Genomic DNA, 16,430 nt, shown 5'->3' on the forward strand with positions numbered 1-16,430 from the left:
ACATGCACGTTCGTGCACACACACACACACACACACAGATAGAGAGAGAGAGAGAGCGCACACACACAAAATAGATAAGTGAAAGAGGGAGGTAGCAGACTGAAGATCTTGATTTTGATCCTATTAAATCATTTTATTATTAAAATAAAGATGATATTACAGCCAGTTGTGAAAAAATTGTTAAATTTTGCACTTTGTTAAAAATTTACCATATGTTTTAAAGTGTACTAAATTGTTTAACATTACTAAGCAATAATGATTAATACTGAAAACTAACACAATACACAATAAAAAATTCTGAAAAATGATGCATATAAAAAAAATGTCTTATAATGAAAGAAGAAAAGTGAGAAAATCAACAAAACAAAAACATATCAGCATCAGAGAAGTTAAAAACATGCTGTCAAAGAGCATCGGTCACAATTATTTTTATGATAAATTCATTACACCAATTTTTAAAAAGTTCACAAAATATGAAAAAGATCTAAAAAAAAATTAAATGTAGTGCAGAATAATCTTTTTAAATTAAAAATGCCAACTACTTATTTTTAAATAAATATAACACTAAATATACTACATGTGTGTGATTATATTGTATTTATAGAAGATACAATTATTCTATAAAAATAAAATCTATCATTTATGAAATTAATTTAGTTTATATATCTTTTTTTTAAATCGTTATAAAATATTTTTAATAATTATCTGAAAAATTACCATATTGTGTTTGGAGCTTTATTTTTGCTAACTCAAAAGGGCATAGCCCTACTGTTGTAAAAGTACCAGCAACACAGCCTGCTAAGAATACATCCCAGTGAAAGTATTTATAAGTTGGTACATTGTTTAAGGTATCACAACAAGTTCGCTTGAATTTCTCATCCCTATAATTTGCACAAAATCTTAATGTATTTCCGTAAGTACCAAAAAATACAGAATTCAGTACACCTGCTGAGAGAAGTGGCATAAATAGACCTCTATAAAAACCAATTGGCTAGAATGAAAGAACATATGAAAACAGTATAAATCCAAAGTCAATTTTAACATATATAAAAGAAATACAAAATAAATTGTTACAGAAAGAAATTTGCCATGAAATTATGCATATTAATAAAATGTTAATCTGTGTTTTATCACAGAAATTTGCTTTGTCAAATCTTTCTCAAAATTCTGCCCTTGTTAGATAATTTCAAAACACAAAATTAGTTTGAAATAAAAAACTGCATTACTTCCTTCAAAAATGGTAATTTCTTTCAAAAAACTGGATTATGATATAGAAATTTTGTCTTTCATAATTAATTAATTTTGTTTAGAATTACTAAAAAATAAGCCTACGAAGAAAAAAGACCTCATTAAAAAAGATTCTTCAAGCAAGTAACTAATTTTCTGTTTGATAAATTTTTGATTATCTTGATAAAGCTGATCATTCACATTTTTAATTTACAAACATCTGATTTTCTTCCTTCAAGAACTCTTTTACTAAATGAACAAAAAATATATAATAGTTCTCATATCCATGTTAAGAAAAAGTAATTTTCTGGCTTGGTCTTCAATAATTGATATATATGCCATTAATCAGTATAGTTCCTCAGGGACAATTTCAAAAAGAGCATCTCCAACTTCAACAAACTTGTTTAAAAAAAAATAATATTTTTTGTAATTTACACAAAATTATAGCAGCAATTTTCACATATTCTTTGCAAGGTAAATCAGCACATAGTTATATAAAAAGATAAATTTAAACATGGTTAGATTATCACAGTCTTGAGATAGTTCCACAAGGGTGCCAGATTTTCAAAAAAGCATATCGGGATTTAAAAAAAAAACATTAATATACTATTTAATTAAATTCTTTATAATTTTCCATAACATGTTTTTTATTTCACAATATAACAAAAAATACCACATAAATCTTTTCAATAGTTTTCATTTACTGCTGCAATTTTCAAATTTTATCTTGTTCATTTTCAGTTTTAAAAATTTGTGAAACTTTTTGCATGACATCTTAAAATTTTCTTTTACTATTAATTCAGCCTCCATGTTACTCAGCAACAAATTATTTTTTTCTTTCTGCCAAGCCATCGTCATTAAACTAAAACGTCTTCCTGATGTTGCATTTGAGTAACATTCTATCTGATATTGCATTTGGGAATCGAAAATTGTAGGATGTTATTTTATTTAAATTACTTACATTTTCCATATTTAAAAAAAATGTTACCCATTTTTTATTCATCAATAAATCGTTCTTCTCCATCTCTATAAATAAATTTAGTTTTTGTATTTCTTACAAATTGCACAAGTTAAAAAATATTACATGTCAAACAGAGTTATATTTATTTAATAATCATCACAAATGAATTTTATGTGTTGCTAAATGTTACAGGCAAGGAAATCCCGAAACTGTGTAAATACGCTGTGTGAACCATTTTGAAATTCTCTTACTTCCATTCTTACTTAATAACCATTCAAAAACTGCAATCATATTAATAATGTCTGTTTAGTTCAATTTTCAAATTTTCTTTGCAAATCAGGAATTATAGATTGATTATCGGGACATGGGATTACAGTTAGTAAATCCAGACATTCCTACCAAAATTGGGAAGCAACCCTTAGTTCCACACATATTTCAATGAAAAATATGCATGATTTAATGCTAGAAAATGGCATGAATGACCATCATGCCATTTTAATGAAAAGGCAAAAAATTCCATATCCTAGCCACATAAAGACCAGCTACATCAAATAACGAGCATGCTAACCACATCAACTAGCTGACCATTGTGTTGATATCATTGTTGCAAAGTAGCTTTAGCAAAAGTTATCAAAAATGAGTTTTCTTGATCAGATAGGATGCATAAAAAATGTTAGATTTTCTATCTCACTCAGTTTTGAATATTGGTCTTATATGTTTAATCCATAACAGGTGGAAGAATATCAATGGTCTTAATTTTACTGAGTTTGTAATTTGTTTTTACAGCTCTGTAAATAAAGTAATGAGACTGGTTCAGAAAATTTTTTTATTTACAATCCAATTATACATGGACTCTTATCACCTTTGAAATAGTTCCCTTGGGAAGCCATGCAAAACTTAAAATGGTTTTCCCACTTTTGTCATAGCAATGTCAGTATTCAGAAACCAGAAAATCCTTCAGATGATCGGTTACATTTTTTAAATATTTTCTAGTGTCCCAAAATGGTGACCGTTGAGGTGATTTTTTTAAAATCAGGAACAGAAAAAAGTTGTAGAAACAAATTAGGTGAATAAGGTGATTGAGAAACTAAAGGAATGCTTTTCTTTGCCAAAAACTCATTAATTGAGAGTGCAGTATGACAAGGTGCATTATCATGATGTAACATCCAGTTGTCTTTGATTGCTGGTCTCATGCAGGCAACTCTTTTCCACTGTCTTTCAAGAATTTTTCGGTAAAAATGTTGATTTGCAGTCTGTCCTATAGGCAAAATCCATAATGTCCTTATGGACAATGCCATTACTATCAAAGGTACAAGTTAACATGGTTTTGATTTGCTCATTTTTGCTTTTTTGGGACATGGTGAGTTTGAAGTGTGACACTTCTTACACTGGTGTTTTTTTTCTCGGTTGTACTCAAATATCCAAGACTCATCATCAGTAATAACATTTTTTAGAAAATCAGCACACTTCCACCCTGTTGTTTTTCTGTTCAACAGTGAGGTTTTTTGGGACCAATTTTGCACAAACTTTTTTCATATCAAATTCTTCTGTCAAAATTTGATGTACTGTGGGGTATGGTTCAAATTCTATTGTTCTACAATTATTCTGATACCTAATTGCCGTTTTTACTGTATCAAGTCTCTGATTCGCTCAACACTGTTGTCACGTTTTGATGTTAAGGGTCTTCCATAGTGTGGATCATCCGCAACTGATTGCCAGCCATCTGAAAATGCTTCAAACCACCTAAAAACTTGGGCTTCTGACGGAGTGTCATCCTACAATTGACCTTTTCAATTTTGAAAAATTTTCAGTAGCATTCTCACAGAGTTTAACACAAAACTTGATTGCACAATGTTGCTCATAATTAGTATCACTCATTTTTATAACACACAATAAAAACTCGTTTCACAAAAAGTTTCTTTATGTCTCACATGGCAACAATAGACTAAAATTATTAATACCTAATATAAATTGGCTGTTAATATAACCATATGTTTACTAGTAACTTTACAGTGTTGCCACTTTAGCTGCCAAAAAAAACTATTCTCACTACTTTATTTACAGAGCTCATACGTTGGTAAATGATGATTATATTGTTGTAATGTTTTTATACATTATTAAAGTTTTGTTTGAAAAAGTATTTACCCAATATACAGACAACATTGTGAATACTAGTTCAGTTTTACAATTTTTAGACATTTTTTTGTTAAGTTGGTATGTTCTGTATGCGATAGTTTGTTTTGAAATATATTTTGTTCTCTTTATTTTTGGATTTTTTTTAACAATTTTTTTTAAATCTTGGTTTTTTTCCAATGATCTATTAGTTTCAGGTTTGAACTTTTTAATTTTGTTTATGAGCAAGTTAGTAAGTATATTGTTACAATCACTAGTATTCGCAAAATACTTTAAACTGCTCTTTTTCCACACGAACACTGATGAGAATTTAGCACTAGCTCTTAAAAAAAAACTTTTGTTATACTTTTAATTTTGTCCACCTTTCATATAAATAACATTCTTGTATCATCAAAATAATTTATTGTATTAAATAGCATGCAACATGAGAGTAGAAACAAGTAAACAGATAAAACTAAAAGTAATTTTTAGGCATTACGATGTATAATAAAACAATTTGCAAGTGCAAGTTCATAACCAAAGAGAAGCTTTCATAATTATAATTCTATCAAAAGAAATAACTGCCTATCTGTTTCTCCAAATAAATTAATGGAGTTACACCACAGTTCTATTAAAGCAATCGCAATACAACCTTAGACTTACTGATATTCAACAAGGTAATAACTTTTCTTATCTATTTGAAAAATTACATTTTTAGATACAAAAATGTTTTTACACATTTGAAATGTCTATACAAATATATAGATAATTATCATTATTTTCTAAAATTGTTTTTATAATTTTATGAAACAAAACTGCTTTTTGAGTTTCCCAGAGTCTGGTCTCATTTGGATTTTCATAAGGATACGGGTATTACACAAGCAATGAACATTAATTACTTTTTTCTTGTTTACTGCTTTGGTGGAAAAACAGCAACAGTAATACAATGAATTCAGCATACTATAACCACAAATACACCTTCACTGTAATGTTGAATATTTTTTAATACTCCAACTGTGTTAAAGTAACTTAACACTTTTTATTACTTTTCTGATAGATTAAATCTTTTCATTAGTTTCCTTCGTTATATATCACAACTAATGGTAAGAAAATTCTATTGAAATTTATCTTCCCAAATTTTTATATAACCTTAGAATTTTGTGAAAGTAAAATAATGTAAAGAAAAGCAAAACAAAAGTAAGTTGTAGATATAAAAAAATGGCAACATACCCCTTCACTTTTTAAAACTGCATGCGCAACTTTAAAAGCATTTCTTCTAACTTCTGAGGTTTGTTGTTTTACTTTAATTGTATCAAGTGGATGACCAACTAACAAACCACAGATACCTGTAAAAAAATAAATAATTTATTAAAATTAATTAAACATTTCATTACTTACTAATGTTTCTGTTTTGTTCCTGTCAAGTACTTGCACAGAGATCTGATTCTCAGAACAATTTTTTTAATACAAAAACTAAGAAAAAAAAGTCAAATTCTAAAACCCTAAGTTGTCTATTTTTCTTAAATGAAATGAATAGAGGAGGTAATGAAACATAAAAGACATCGTAAGATTATTAAAAGCGCAACAAATACTGCAGCTGGGTCATGTGGAACAAATGGATGAATACATGTCAAAAAAAATATTAATAGGACAGTTATATAATATAAGAGTAAAAGAAGAGGCCAGCTGAGAATAAGATGGACAGAAAAAAAATTAAATTGAATTAAGTTTTTTTTTTGTTTTCCATAGGAAGTGGGAAAATTTACCTGAACCAAACGCCCAGCAGCTTGCTCATACTGGGTATGTGGGGCTCACTGCCTATGTGATGGGACCCACTAAAAACCCACTCCTTCATACAGGATGGTGCTGGAATTGACGTAAAAGGCATAACATCAGCACCACCCGCATCACAGGCACACTTCTCATTCACATCAATATTTACATAACACAATCAGACACTATTTACATTCAATATTTACAATTAACAATATATACAGTTCAGAATTTGCACTATAGCTATGCCAGCATCCGACAACAGGAACGCGTCCCGTGGGAGCCATTGGTGATGACATCCACCCCTGAAGGGGCTGGCGCCCATTGCCGTCCTCAACCGACCTCTCCTTGTCCTCCTCCAATAGTTTTTGCTGTAGCACTCTTATAAAAAACCAAGCACACACAGTCCATCCCTCACTGAGAGAGAGCATCAACCGCATGACTCCCCCCCACCCCCCCACATCGAGTTCAATCGCCACGTGGTATCTTCTGCCTCCATTTGAGACAAACAAAGAAGGCGCACTCTACAATATCCACATCATGGCAACACTGGCACAGCTCTATGCTCCTGTTTCCAATCCTACAGAGGATTTACATAACACATTCAGTCACTATTTACACTCAATATTTACAGCTCTGAATTTGCACTATAGCTATACCATTCTATAGCTATTACCTTTTTCTAGACTATAGAATAAAATTTAATTTCATCCAGAAGATCTGGATTTGATTTCTGATTAGGCTTAGGATTTTTCACATGCTACAATATTCATCTAGCATTCTGAAATAACTGGACATTAGTCAATTATTATTATTGGGCACTGTTCCTGATAGTGCTTTTAAAGTAACTACTTGTCATTTATACAAAGCTTTTTTAACAAATTTGCTCCCTGTATCTTATTTTATAGACACACCTGTTTATTATAAGCATCATAATAAAGTATTAATGTTGTTCATTAATTAATCTTTTTTTATTAGCTTTAAAAGCAATTTTATAGTTGTTTATTGTATTTTTTTTTTTTAATTCATATTTTGGAATAAAAATAAAGCAATACTACAATTATTCTTGATTTGTTTTACCATTTTGAATTCATTCATTTCATTTTGCTAGATATTTGTGATTTTAATATCATTACAAATGTTATTTAATAGTTTTTCAATTAATGTTCTTACTTTTCTAGTTAGAATACAGTAAACTATCCATATTCATTTAAGAAATAGATTAGGTTACTAAAAGTATTAATGTAATTTTAATTCTAACTAAAACAGAACACCACAACTGAAAATATCTACAATCTGAACTCTCACAACAATGAATATATGTGAATGTTCATCATCGGCTTGAAGGAGAAAAGACCAACAGCAATTAACACTTATATTCTGTTTATTCGGTCTGGCACTCAATAATGGCTGCTGACGGATAATTAATTTTTTTAGTGTGAAAAACTGCCTTGCCTGATAAGGTCTTGAACCTGGAACCTCCAGATGAAAGGCTGATACCATGGAGATCGGCATCATAGCAGAAAAGATGGCTAAAGTAAAATAAATGTTTTGAAAAGCTGATATTTGTCATCTTGTATCCACATCCAACCAGTATAAAAGAAATATTCTGTTGTTGAATTATTAAAGAGAAAAAAAATGATTAAAATTCTATCCTTTTTTGGCATAAAATCTGAGTATTAATTGGAAATAGGAAATATGCAAAAAACTTCATGTATATCGAACAAGAATGGGCATCTTATGAGCCTCACATTTAGATTTTTGAGGGTTAAAATTCTGAATCATCCTTTGCTATTAAAAAAGTAACTTAAATTATTCTCTTTAATACTATAATTTAAGATGTCTGGTACTATGAGTAATTATTTAATTAAATAATGTAATACATCAAAATAGTAAATACTACATAATTACATCAAGTAATTGTTTATGCACTTTCATAATTTGTTTATAAATTGGAATTAACATTAAAAAACCTGCATCATAAATTACCAGATAATTATGATAATCTACAAGGTAAAATATATCATTTCAGTTTTAACTTCACATGGAAACATAATAATAATAATTTTTTCTTAGTTCTTCTAATAAAGAAACTCTATCAGATTTTAATCATAATGCTGCACCCTGACTCAAATAAAAAGACACCAAAAAATTAGGCTACAAAAAAAACAACAAAATATGCCCTTTGTATTATAAATTATAGTTTGATTCAAATTCAAAACCAGTAACTTTAATTAGAAAAAAATCTGACAACAAAATTGTAATACTTTCCTGGCATTGGATATTTATGCTGATATTGTGGAAAAATAGTCTACAATATAATCTGGACAGAGAAGTTCCTGCAGAGCAGGTCAGATTCATCAAAGAAAAGGGCACTTTACATGAAATGTGGTGCTATAGAAGAATGTTAAAAATCAGATGGGTGGATAAAGTGACAAATGAAGAGATGTGGCAAATCGAAGAAGAAACAAGCATTTGGAAAAATATAGTTAAAAGAAGAGACAGACTTATAGGTCACAAATAAGGCATCCTGGAATAGTCGCTTTAATATTGGAGGGACAGGTAGAAGGAAAAGATTATGCAGCCAGGCAACATTAGGAGTATGTAAAACAAATTGTTAGGGATGTAGGATGTAGGGGGTATACTGAAAAAAAACGACTAGCACTAGATAGGGAATCTTGGAATGCTGCATCAAACCAATGAAATGACTGAAGCCAAAAAAAAATCTCAATGACTATGTGGTTTATTTAATACAATTTAATTATAATTCAACAGTATAGAGGAATAATGTGAACCTTAAAAGATTAATTTCAGTAAAATAAATACATATATATTTATTTTTTTTTAAAAACAATTCTTTTAAGAATCATACTCCTTTGTATTATGTACATATATATTTATCCTTCTCTATGAATCATGAGACCTTGTCGTTGGTGAGGGGGCTTGAGTGCTCAGGGATACAGAGTAGCTGGACCGAAGGTGCAACCATATCGGAGAGGTATCTGTTGAGAGCCAGACTAAGGAATGATTCCTGAAAGAGGGCAGCAGCTCTTTCAGTAGTTGTTAGGGGCGTGAGTCACAATGACTTAAACGGACATATCAACATCACTCACTCCTCTGAGTACTGCGCAGTTGAAAGCAATGGAAAACTACAGCTGTTTTTTTTTTTCCAAGAAAATGTGGCTCTCTGCATTTTCAAAAGCAATAATGGAGGCTCCTTCCTTGGTAAAATATTCCGGAGGTAAAATAGTCCCCCGTTCGGATCTCCGGGTGGGGACTACTAAGGAAGGGGTCACCAGAAAATTAAAAAATAACATTCTACGAGTCGGAGCGTGGAATGTTAGAAGCTTAAAAAAGGTTGGTAGGCTAGAGAATTTAAAAAGGGAAATGGATAGGGTAAACGTGGATATAGTAGGAATTAGTGAGGTTCGGTGGGAAGAGGAAGGCGACTTTTGGTCGGGTGACTTTAGAGTAATTAAGTCAGCATCAAATAATGGGCAGGCAGGAGTAGGTTTCGTGATGAACAAGAAGATAGGGAGGAGAGTGGAGTATTTCAAGACGCATAGCGATAGAGTCATTGTAATAAGGATAAAATCAAAACCTAAACCGACAAAGATTGTTAACGTCTATATGCCTACAAGCGCCCATGATGATGATGAGGTAGAATGTGTATACGAAGAGATTGATGAAGCAATTAAACACGTAAAAGGAGATGAAAATTTAATAATAGTTGGAGATTGGAATGCAAGCATTGGAAAAGGCAAGGAAGGAAATAGTGAGTGAATACGGGCTGGGCAAAAGGAATGAAAGAGGGGGCCGACTTATAGAGTTTTGCATGAAGTATAATTTAGTAATTGCCAACACCCAAGTTAAAAATCATAATAGAAGAATATACACTTGGAAAAAGCCAGGCGATACTGCAAGGTATCAGATAGATTATATCATGGTTAAGCAAAGATTTAGAAATCAACTCGTGGACTGCAAAACATACCCTGGAGCAGACATTGATAGCGACCATAATTTGGTGATAATGAAATGTAGATTGGGGTTTAAAAACCTGACGAAAAGGTGTCAGATGAATCGGTGGAATTTAGAGAAGCTTGAGGAAGAGGAGGTAAAGAAGATTTTTGAGGAGGACATCGCAAGAGGTCTGAGTAAAAAAGATAAGGTAGAAAATGTAGAAGAAGAATGGGAGAATGTTAAAAAGGAAATTCTTAAATCAGCAGAAGCAAACTTAGGCGGAATAAAGAGAACTAGTAGAAAACCTTGGGTTTCAGACGATATATTGCAGCTGATGGATGAACGTAGAAAATATAAGCATGCTAGTGATGAAGAAAGTAAAAGGAACTATCGGCAATTAAGAAATGCTATAAACAGGAAGTGCAAACTGGCGAAAGAAGAGTGGATTAAAGAAAAGTGTTCAGAAGTGGAAAGAGAAATGAACATTGGTAAAATAGACGGAGCATACAGGAAAGTTAAGGAAAATTTTGGGGTACATAAATTAAAATCTAATAATGTATTAAACAAAGATGGTACACCTATATATAATATGAAAGGTAAAGTCGATAGATGGGTGGAATATATTGAAGAGTTATACGGAGGAAATGAATTAGAAAATGGCTTTATAGAGGAAGAGGAAGTTGAGGAGGATGAAATGGGAGAAACAATACTGAGATCTGAATTTAAGAGAGCATTAAAAGATTTGAATGGCAGAAAGGCTCCTGGAATAGACGGAATACCTGTAGAATTACTGCGCAGTGCAAGTGAGGAAGCGATTGATAGATTATACAAACTGTATTTATGAATATTTATGAAAAAGGGGAATTTCCGTCAGACTTCCAAAAAAGTGTTATAGTAATGATACCAAAGAAAGCAGGGGCAGATAAATGTGAAGAATACAGAACAATTAGTTTAACTAGTCATGCATCAAAAATCTTAACTAGAATTCTATACAGAAAAATTGAGAGGAGAGTGGAGGAAGTGTTAGGAGAAGACCAATTTGGTTTCAGGAAAAGTACAGGGACAAGGGAAGCAATTTTAGGCCTCAGATTAATAGTAGAAGGAAGATTAAAGAAAAACAAACCAACATACTTGGCGTTTATAGACCTAGAAAAGGCATTCGATAACGTAGACTGGAATAAAATGTTCAGCATTTTAAAAAATATAGGGTTTAAATACAGAGATAGAAGAACAATTGCTAACATGTACAGGAACCAAACAGCAACAGTAGCAATTGAAGACATAAGAAAGAAGCCGTAATAAGAAAGGGAGTCCGACAAGGGTGTTCCCTGTCTCCGTTACTTTTTAATCTTTACATGGAACTAGCAGTTAATGATGTTAAAGAACAATTTAGATTCGGAGTAACAGTACAAGGTGAAAAGATAAAGATGCTACGATTTGCTGATGATATAGTAATTCTAGCCGAGAATAAAAAGGATTTAGAAGAAACAATGAACGGCATAGATGAAGTCCTACGCAAGAACTATCGCATGAAAATAAACAAGAACAAAACAAAAGTAATGAAATGTAGTAGAAATAACAAAGATGGACCACTGAATGTGAAAATAGGAGGAGAAAAGATTACAGAGGTAGAAGAATTTTGTTATTTGGGAAGTAGAATTACTAAAGATGGACGAAGCAGGAGCGATATAAAATGCCGAATAGCACAAGCTAAACGAGCCTTCAGTAAGAAATATAAGTTGTTTACATCAAAAATTAATTTAAATGTCAGGAAAAGATTTGTGTATGTTTGGAGTGTCGCTTTATATGGAAGTGAAACCTGGACAATCGGAGTATCAGAGAAGAAAAGGTTAGAAGCTTTTGAAATGTGGTGCTATAGGAGAATGTTAAAAATCAGATGGGTGGATAAAGTGACAAATGAGGAGGTATTGCGGCAAATAGATGAAGAAAGAAGCATTTGGAAAAATATAGTTAAAAGAGGAGACAGACTTATAGGCCACATACTAAGGCATCCTGGAATAGTCGCTTTAATTTTGGAAGGACAGGTAGAAGGGAAAAATTGTGTTGGCAGGCCACGTTTGGAATATGTAAAACAAATTGTTAGGGATGTAGGATGTAGAGGGTATACTGAAATGAAACGACTAGCACTAGATAGGGAATCTTGGAGAGCTGCATCAAACCAGTCAAATGACTGAAGACAAAAAAAAATATATATATATTTATCTTATTAGATCAACGAAAGTACAAAATAAATAAAATAGTTTGACTTACCTTACTCTATCATATATGCAGAAGTGCTTTCACGATTTACTCACATCATCAGCTGCTTTATATATTCATCTCAAATTACTTTACAAACTTCATAAAATATAATAATATATCATGCATTTATTTAAAATTTAAAACCTGAATTTTTAATTTCAATTTGATTTTATGCCTTGGCATCATATTTTTATATATGTAAAACTTTTTACAATTTAATTTTAAATGTTAATTTTAATTAATTTGTCATATTTTTAAATTATTTTTAATTTAACAGAATAAAAGTTTATAATAAAAAATTAAAGGTTTTAAATTTTAAATAAAATAAATAAATGCTTGATATGTTAATATATTTTACAAAGTTTGTAATGTAATTTAAGATGAATATATAATGCAGCTGATGATGTGAGTAAGTCACAAAAGCGCTCCTGCATATACAGTAGAATAAGGTAAGTCATCCTACTTTATTTATTCTGAACTTTGGTTGATCTAAAAAAATAAATTATATATATATATATATATATATACATTTTTTTTCTCAAGTAAAAATCTTTAAAAAATAACAATAGATCAAATATTCATAAATCTTTACAGTTGACTGTGACTGTTTACATGAGGCTGATATCAAATCTATTTATACTTTAGTAATTAAATCAGCACAATAAATTTTTTTAAGTTATACATTTATATTAATATTCAATAAAATTAATTCAAACTATTGATAACAATCATGGATTTTGGTATCCAGATGGTTCTGAAAATATAATCATCTTATTCTGTCTAAGTTCAAAAAAAATCTTGAAAAGGAAAAAATTCATAAAACCTTAATAAAAAAATTAAACTAGTAAGCACATGCTTGGTTCACAACATTACAATTTTATGTGTAAAAGTAAATAAAAGTCAGCTTAGATTCGTTTTCTAAATTTAACAATGAAGTTGTAAAGGGCAATACAGAAAAAAACACATCCACACGTACACACACTCCTCTGTCTGACTGCATGAATAAGAGGCTGAAAAAACCTTCACAACAGAAACTTGGCAATGAATGAACAATATTGAAATGAGTAGGTCATTATTTTCCTATCTGGCAGCTGCCAAGAATTTAATCTATTTATGAATTCTGTTTTTTTCTTATAATTACATGTCCAAATGGAGACTGATTATAATTATTAAATAATTTTAACTTCTAGCTTAATTATTCTAAACTTTACATACAAATTTCATCAATAATAAACTATAAAAGTATCAGTTTTTTATTTATTTTTCCATTATTTGTATTCTTATGTGGTTTTCACAGGCACAACCATTCATAAAATTATGTAAAGGATTTAATTCCATTAAATATATAATAAGCATTTAGCGGTATAAGGATTATTACAAAAAAAATTATACTGCATTAAAACTGGTTTCCAAGTAAAAATGCAAACTGATTTCCTCCAGATACTGGGTTAATGGTATAACATAAATCTATTTTTTTTAGATCTGCAAATGTTTAATTATATATTATATAATTATTGATATCCTTCTTTTAACAAAGGAAGAGTTAACCTTAAACTCATTAACAGCAATTCATTAAGAGCAGAAACTTAAGAAGTACACATATATGGTTTAGTCATCAAAGAAAGTTCAAATTAAATTAAAATTTACCTTTTATGACCCAGTTTAATTTACAATAATAATATTTAAACTTTTAAACTGGTTTGTTTTTGGTTGGGACATTTTAAAAGAAATTTTAAGTAAATATTCAATATTAATTAAAATCATAGACGAGAGCTAAACAAATGATATTGTAGTAAAAAGAAAATTAGCAAGGCATTGTATTAGATTTCTGAAAGTATCACTATCAAGATTTTTATACTACAGTTTTACATAGCCTTTATAATTTTCTTCTACCAGATATAGTTTTTTTATAGTCCCTTATTCAATGTGATCTTTTTGACTTTCTTCTATATTAATTTGAAACAGTGTGCTAAATTTTGCTTCAAAGTAACTATCATTTTGTATTTGTATTGTGTAATATCAAAGACTGAATAAACTCATGACACGTTTTACAATTTCTGAAAATAACATTTTCAAATCAGTTTTCTAAGTCCATACTATTAAATATATAGAAAAAACTATACAGAAATAAAAGAGCAATTTTTCCATAAATAATTCATATATTATTAATTTACTATAACTGATAATTTTAGTATTATTTCACTAGTCAATTAATTATTTTGAATGTTTAAAAATTTACCAAGAAAATACGACTGTCAATTAGACCAACAAAAATAGTTTAAGTTAAATATAATTAAAATTTACATTACTGCAAAATAAAGAAACATAAATTATGTTATTTATTCTCTTAATTAAAGATAATTTTTGAGATTTTATTATCTTTTATTTAGACTACTAAATTTTAAGTTTAATGTTAACTAAATTTTTTAATGAACTATAAACCTTTAAGGCATTATATTTATTATTATACACATTTTTTCAGTGATAAATTTACAACGATTAAAAAAATACAATGTTCCACAACATAATTTTGAAGAAAAGACTTATATAAAAAATAGAATAAAAACCTAGATAAATATGCTAATTTATTGATAACCTTTCATTTTCAGGCCTTTATCTATTCTTTATACAAATAATTATTTGATAAAGCCACTCTTTACTATTTTATAAGATAAAAACCTGACACTTTACAATTAATTATTTATATACAAATAATAAGACAATGCCTATAGTAGAATAAACTAATAAACAAATAATAGTTATTACTGTCATGATTATTCTATGTAAATAGTATAAAATAATAAAGAGATAAGCAAAAAGAGAGTCTAAAATAGTACAAGAAAGCCTGTTTGCCAATGTGACAGTTAATCATGTAACAGTATTCTTTTCTAACAAATAGCCAAGATTTATAGCCTTTTTCTTCTTTCTTTCAAAACACTTTTTTAAACATGTAACTGAAATTAAGAAACTACGTTCACACCATAATAGTGCAGCTAAAATATTTTACAATTCAAAAGAATGTCTTCCTTCACTGAAAGTTGAAAAACTATTTTTTAAGTGACTGCCATATTGAAATTATTTTAAATAACTGAATGACAAAATTTTTCTTTAAATTTGCAGACTTTAATTTTCTGAATAATCTTTTTATGGAGTTATGGAATGATGTAATTTCACTACTGGGAAAATAGATAAAAGCCAGCAACTTTTTATATATTATCATCTGTAATTACTATATCCTTTCTTCAAATAAATTGCACTAATAGTAATAACATACAAAAGAACAAATTTTAATGTTGTATAGAACTCAATTTTTTTTTTTTACATGGTCTGTAATAAACACCAACTTTTTCTTTAGTGACACATTATAACACTTTAATCTTGAACCTTAGTATTGATTGAGCTACTGTTAGCCAAACTTAATAATTATATCTCAAACTTGGTGGGGGTGTGTTAATTTTTACTTCCTTGTATAAAGTAAAGGAAGTATTGTGATTGTGAAAAATTTCAGTTTCCAGATTTCAACAGAAATATCCATTTTTGACCATCCCTAAATCCATTTTGACTAGTCTCGGCGTGACATCTGTATGTATGTATCTCAAAAACGATTAGCCATAGGATGTTGAAATTCTGGATTTAGGACTATTGTAAAATCTAGTTGTGCACCTCCTCTTTTGATTGCAATCAACTGAACAAAAAGAGCCCAAAATCCAAAAAATTATGATTTTGGACTTTTTCTTAACAGCAGTAATAAGCTCTCAATGAGAGCTTTTCAACGATATATCATGAGTGGTACTTATTTACCTTGGTTCCAGAGTTATACCCAAACAAAATTTTAATTAATGAAATATTTGGATCTTAGGAGAAGGCACATTGACTTGAATCAGACTTCATCTCCTTTTTTTTTTTAATTGACATATTGATTAATTAATAATTTATTTACTCATTGCAAAAAAAAATTTACGATGAACAATTAATTCAATAACAAAAAAAAAATACATATATATATATGACAAAATATCGGATGTTTTTAATGAAATAAAATTTTATTTAATTTTCATTTTAAAAAATGTGTAAATGTAATTTAATAGGTGTACAAGAAGTCATGTGTTGTCCACATTTTCCAGATTTGATGTGT

The 16,430-nt window shown here is 29.5% G+C and overlaps 1 protein-coding gene across 10 annotated transcripts in view; it reads right to left on the reverse strand.

Moving 5' to 3' along the window:
• The window catches only part of LOC142325087 (solute carrier family 25 member 45-like), a 74,280-nt gene that overhangs the window by 55,577 nt on the left and 2,273 nt on the right, over window positions 1-16,430 (reverse strand). For 6 of the 10 annotated variants that reach the window (XM_075366419.1, XM_075366415.1, XM_075366417.1 and 3 more), the window contains exons 1-4: window positions 13,169-13,280; window positions 7,529-7,682; window positions 5,531-5,646; window positions 718-991 (exon numbers count right to left, since the gene is read on the reverse strand). In XM_075366419.1, the coding sequence (XP_075222534.1) occupies window positions 718-991; window positions 5,531-5,646; window positions 7,529-7,646 (508 nt within the window). In that variant the 5' untranslated portion in view covers window positions 7,647-7,682; window positions 13,169-13,280. Of the gene's footprint in view, window positions 1-717; window positions 992-5,530; window positions 5,647-7,528; window positions 7,683-13,118; window positions 13,375-16,430 lie in introns of those variants that run through there. The other 4 variants (XM_075366422.1, XM_075366421.1, XM_075366423.1 and 1 more) reach the window with 4 other exon arrangements.

The sequence above is a fragment of the Lycorma delicatula genome, chromosome 5 (assembly GCF_047948215.1).
Source record: "Lycorma delicatula isolate Av1 chromosome 5, ASM4794821v1, whole genome shotgun sequence".
Lineage (NCBI taxonomy): Eukaryota > Metazoa > Arthropoda > Insecta > Hemiptera > Fulgoridae > Lycorma > Lycorma delicatula.